Below are 6,000 nucleotides of genomic sequence, written 5' to 3'. Positions count from 1 at the left end.
GGAAGAAATTAAATTATGTATTTTTCATTTTATTATGATTTTTAATTATATATTTTTTATTTTTTAAGAATTTTAAGTTGTAATTTTATTTTATTTAATGAAGTGTGTTTTTATTAATTGAATTTGTTGGAAATAAAAATAAAAAATGAAATTGAATAAATAGTTAAGGGATGCAAGGATTAAGAAATGAATGGTTGCAGGTTCTATCTCTTAGTTAAGAGATGGATTGAAAAGTATTAATAGACGGATAAGAGACAGCATTGCGGATGTCCTAAGCTGCGTATATTTTCAATATGAGCATACCCTTTTTGGTTAAATGAGTGATTAGACAGGATACTAATCATGTTATTATTACGATAATCGTTATCATGGCCTTAATGTCCCCTTGTCATGATAGCACATATTCATCTCTTAAAATGATGTTGGACATTATATTGCTTTACGCCATGAGATTAAAGCTAGCTAGATTGCTAAGTGCTAAGATCCTATTACTCACATAATTGGAATTATTTCCTTCATGATCGGGGGCTGTCCGTATATATAGCTTGTTTTGTTAAACTAACAGAGGGGAGTGTTATATTGCTAATTCAATACGTAATTACTAACTACAATTAAATAATAGCTATTAGATATTCAAATGATAAATAAGAGTATTAAGATCAATTTACAACAAATTAATTGTAACTAACTTTTGAAAAATATCTCATAACTTTAAAACACATATAACTTTCTTGATTTAAATTATTTTTTCGCACAACATATATCAAATTAAAGATAATTTCATGAGGATTCTAACGAGATCTCACTTGCTTATGTTCCGATGTCAAAATTTGAATTTTTTTTTAAAAAATTTTAATTTTTTCGTACAGCAACAAATGTCAACATGATATATAAAATATGTCAATATAAGCAATATGTTAACATTCTCAAAGCATTGGGTTGGCATTCTCAAAGCATTGTGTTGATATTTTCGAAATACTATATTGACATTTTCATCCAAAACCCTAATTTGATAGTTTTTTTATATTTTTTGATTTAATTAATAAAAACAGAAATTACCCATAATAAATTGTAGGCCACAAGTTGGTGAAAAAAAAATTGTAGGCCACAAATTTTTCTAGAATCTCTTAAATTAGTTGTAGTTAGCAATTGATTACTTCCCAACTAATAGGTTCATCAACTTAATTAAACGTGTAATTCAAGATAAAAAATATTTTAATGTGTAAAAAAGAATAGATAAATAAATAAAGAAAACGATCGGGAATAATTGTAGTAATAATTCATAGCGGCCAAATTTCACTAAATATCCGCCAAAACACCTACACTAGTCCAATAATATACTTTTATGTCCACTTAATAGTAACCTTTTTCTATAGAAAAAAATAATCTCATTATAAATGTGAATCCTGCTAAATTACTGAAGCGATATGAAATAAAATTAAATGAATAGAAGTAGAAGACATAATCAATTAAAATAAGAATAAAGAAGCACGCATGCAGGCGCGTGGAGGCAGGTGGTGGTAAACCACCAACATCGAGCGTCTAATCACTTCCCCGGTCAAGATTCTGACATCGGACGGTCCTATTCTTGACACGTGGCCGACACCTAGTACAACAAAAACCTAATGTACATATCAATTCATGTCAATTGACGAAGATGGAAGACTTAATCGAATGAAGTGGGGAGAAATATGATGGCATTTGTATGATAGATGATTCTTATATTACAATTACGTTTCATGTGAGCCCACTTATTTGGACTTTTCTTTTTTGAACTTAATTGTTTCAAGAACGATTGAGGTTCCCACTTGCAAAATTAATTTGTCCTGCTCAATTTTTGTATTGGGATTTCGTCAATCATTTTTTATAAAAGTGGAAAAGAATTGGCATATTCGATTCCAAGACAGTATATATTGTATCAACACCGTCTAATTAATTACTAAAAATATTTGTGGATATAAGCCATGCAAAAAAGAACAATACGTACTGTTAGTAACGCAGTAACTTCAGCAGTTACGGCAGTAGAATTAAAATTATTTGAATCTTATTTTTTCATCTTTTTGTATGTTTAAATATCATAGTCTATTTTTAAGTGGATTAAGTCACTATTCGATGGTTTTCAAGTATATTTAGTAATCAATTATTTCAACCTCAACCTCCATGATTTAAATATCCATTTTATCATTTTAAAACATCCACAATTTATAAATTCATTTAATTGTTTTCCATTTTTGATAGTGCATATATTGCACATTCTACTAACTCTTTTATACGTGACCAAATATTTGTGTCACATAAATATAGCTCATTCCACTATTAAGGACTTCAATTTTCAAGCAAACAACATACTCCTACTAAAGATTGTACTAACTACTAATAGGGAGCCTCCAAAATATCAATTAGAACACAAACCATCTCATGTTAGAGAGAAAAAAGGAATCAAAGAAAACAGCTTTTGCCTTTGTAGGAATTAAAGATCGATTTTCCTGTTTTTCTTGGTCCTATCTTACTCTTGTGGGCGCTACTCATTTATTTAGAGTAGCTAACTAAAATTGCGATTTATACAATACTTATTTGTTTTTCTGACATAGTTCAAGTGGCTTATTATTACTTCTCATGCCCACATACACATTTAATACACACTACCCATACTGCTTTTTTGGGTCATTCTCTTCCTTGTTACTTCTCTGTATTAGCTTACCAAGTAGAAATGAAGCTTCTAAAATCTCTAATATGCATATAACCATTCTCCAAAATCTTGAAGCTGCTGCTCTTGTACTCAGTTTTGAGGTATGTTTGCAATCTTGATGTTTAAAATTCCCAATTCTACATATTGACATGATGTAGTGTATGTGGTTTGGTCACTTGTGTGATTCCTATAGCAAACTGATAGTTAAAGCAAGGCAAGAATACAGAGTTGAAAAAGTAAAGTTATTGCTGCTACAAAATTTGGGCAACTGCCATATTTATGTAAGATAAGTAGTTGACAGTACTTTTTCAAGAATTTGTGTTTGTGGTGTTAGGTTCCAAATGTTAAAGCATTATAGTCGACATATAGTATATCTTTGGCTTTAGTCTGCTCCCCTCATTTTGATGAAATAGCAATGCTACTGAGTTTTGTTTTGTGAAAGAATACTTGTCTTGACAGCCTCTACCTACCTCCAGTTTTTCTCTACTTTTTCCAGGATTCACATTTCCACAAAAGTCATTTTTATCAAAGATGTAGGAGAGATTCCATTTCCTTATTTTTGGGTGATCCATGTGCTAGATTAAAAATTAGGCCAACTTTTTGCAAGAATTTGAGTAGATGTTTGAAGTGTGTGATAATCTCTCTTATTATAAGCCACTTTTGGTTAACAAGTAGTGACTTTCAATCTATTTGAAGAAACATTTCACTAAGTCATATGTAGCAAGTGATTTTTGCTCACAAAATCTTCTTGCAGAAATGAAGTTTATGAAGCTTGGATTGAATCCAGACACCTTTTACACAGAGGAGGCGACGAGGTAAGCCGAATTTTGAATATATGTAAGTGCTGTTCGATAATATATAAGGTGTCACAGATAAAAAAAAAGGTTTGAAATGTTGATCAGGACTGTGATATCAGATGTGCCAACTGACCTCACCATTAGGATAGATGGCATGAGCTATCTTCTCCATAAGGTAAATTCTTAAGTTAAGTTGCTAATATTAGAATGATCAGATTTAACTGAAGCAGTTGTAATGCTTGGTGTATTATGTTTGAATCTTTTGTACCTAGCTCAGTCTTGTCTTGTACCAAAATGTGGCCTATTGCAAAGGCTTTTATCTGAGGAAGGCGATGGTGCTGTGGAGCTACATGACGTCCCGGGAGGTGAGGAGGCGTTTGAGCTTTGTGCTAAGTTCTGTTATGGGATCACAATCAGCCTCAGTGCACACAACTTTGTGCCAGCCTTCTGTGCTGCTAGTTTCCTGCGAATGACTGAGAAAGTTGAAAATGGGAATTTCATCGCGAAGCTAGAGGCCTTCTTCTCGTCGTGCATCCTCCAAGCGTGGAAGGATTCTCTCATCACGCTCCAGTGTGCTGAGAGGGCGTACGAGTGGTGTGAAAATCTTGGCATCGTGAGACGATGCATTGAGTCCATAGTCGACAAGATTCTAACGCCTCCAACCAAGGTTAGATGTCCCTTTTCTTCAATAATGTCATGAGGCTGGAGTTCCACAATTGGAATTTGACATGAAAAATCTGCCCTCTCTTCAGGTTAAGTGGTCTTACACGTACACGAGGCCGGGATACGTTAGGAAAAGGCGCGATTCAGTGCCAAAGGACTGGTGGACGGAGGACTTATCCTGCCTTGGCATGGACATGTGGAGCAGCATAGTGACTACAATCTCTTCAACCAACATGCTGCAGCCGCAGCTCATTGGCGAGGCATTGCACGTCTATGCACAATGCTGGCTGCTCGACTCCTCAGAGGGCTCCCGCGACTCTCCCAACAGAAAACGGAGAATCCTTGAGACAATTGTGAGGCTCATTCCAGCAGAAAAAGGGTCTGTCTCGATCAGATTCCTGCTGAGGCTCCTCAGCAGTGCTAACTCACTTGGAGCGTCTTCAGTGTCGAAAGCAGAACTCCTGAAGCTGTGCGGGCTGCAGCTAGACGAGGCCACGTTGCCCGACTTGCTGCTGCCAGCTCAATCCCCTAATGCTGCAGCCTCACATGACATTGATCTGGTTAAGATGGTTGCACGAAGCTTCTTGAGGCAGTGGAAACGGCGCAACACTGCAGGGGAAAGCCAGCCTCTACGAGCAATGCATAAGGTGGGGAACCTCATTGATTCGTACCTGCAAGTAGTTGCAAAGGATGCAAGAATGCCAGCTCAGAAAATGGTGTCTCTGATTGAAAGTATTCCAGCAACAGCACGACCTCAACACGACCATCTCTACAAAGCAATCAATATTTATCTCAAGGTATCATACTTGATAAATATAGTACTCACTTCAATTCCAAACTCTACTTTGACTGATTTCAACAAACAGGAGCATCCTGATGTGAGCAAAGCAGATAAGAAACACCTCTGCAGCTTCTTAGACTGCCAAAAACTGTCTCCAGAAGTGCGATCGCACGCTGTCAAGAACGAGAGGCTGCCATTGAGAACGGTGGTGCAGGTTCTCTTCTTCGAGCAGGAGAAAGGCAACACCACCACAGACAAAAAACACACATCTTCAAAGCAGCTTGAAAACTCGGTCGTTAGAGATGATCTTAGCAAACTAAAAGTAACTAGTAGTGCTGCAGCTGCAGCTGCAGCAGAGGAGCAAGGCAACGGTACTAGGCCCAAAGCTCACGGAACAAGTGGAGCACTTCACCATTCGATGAGGGACAAGGCACAGCTCAGCCAAGAGAGCGAGGCCATGGGAGACGCTGCTGCACCTCAGCTAAATCCTAGCAACAGAGCTCAAATGAGAAGTTTATCGAAGATGACACACATTAAACGCTGAGAAACATAGCTATACATGATTTTCTGCCTTTTCCATTTTCTGTATTGATTTTCGTTGGAGTTGTTGTAGGAGTGAGATTGTCATATGTAGAAAGAAAGTTACTAGTATTATTCTTGATAAATTTGAATAATAGAATTTTAAAATATTTATGTGATTATACATTTGGGATATAGTATAACACTAGTGATAGTGTATGATTGGTATTTTTATATTGCTTAAATTAGTCATATGATTGTTGCTATTTGAAATATTCCTCATGTCATAAGAGGTTATACAATGAAATGTTAAGGTGAATGACGTTATACAGTTTTTATGGGTGTTATTTAACTTTAACGCAGTGGTAAAATCCCATTTCAACTAAGATTTAATTTGTAGAAAATTACAGTAGTATATTTGTGGTTGAATATTTATGCACAATTTTTTAAATCTGTGAGCAAAATTAAAATGCACCAATAGTTTATGTACTTGAGCATCCGTAATTCTTTTTCTAAATCAATTGCGTAAGTAAACATGAACTATATAATAT

General features: G+C 35.5%; 1 protein-coding gene across 2 annotated transcripts; it reads left to right on the top strand.

Moving 5' to 3' along the window:
* Positions 1-2,590: 2,590 nt before the first annotated feature.
* Positions 2,591-5,631, top strand: LOC121807273 (BTB/POZ domain-containing protein At5g47800-like). Of its 2 annotated transcripts, none has more exons than XM_042207490.1 (6): positions 2,591-2,790; positions 3,444-3,504; positions 3,592-3,661; positions 3,764-4,153; positions 4,239-4,946; positions 5,016-5,631. In XM_042207490.1, exons 2-6 carry the CDS (start codon positions 3,446-3,448, stop codon positions 5,472-5,474), a joined length of 1,686 nt encoding a protein of 561 aa, XP_042063424.1. In that variant the 5' UTR covers positions 2,591-2,790; positions 3,444-3,445; the 3' UTR covers positions 5,475-5,631. The 2 variants fall into 2 exon arrangements, with proteins under 2 accessions (XP_042063424.1, XP_042063425.1); XM_042207491.1 differs by lacking the exon at positions 2,591-2,790 and adding an exon at positions 2,829-2,970.
* The last annotated feature ends 369 nt before the right edge of the window (positions 5,632-6,000 follow it).

The sequence above is a fragment of the Salvia splendens genome, chromosome 6 (assembly GCF_004379255.2).
Source record: "Salvia splendens isolate huo1 chromosome 6, SspV2, whole genome shotgun sequence".
Taxonomy (NCBI): domain Eukaryota; kingdom Viridiplantae; phylum Streptophyta; class Magnoliopsida; order Lamiales; family Lamiaceae; genus Salvia; species Salvia splendens.
Note: the sequence above shows the minus strand (reverse complement) of the source record. Positions and strands in the feature narration are given on the sequence as shown.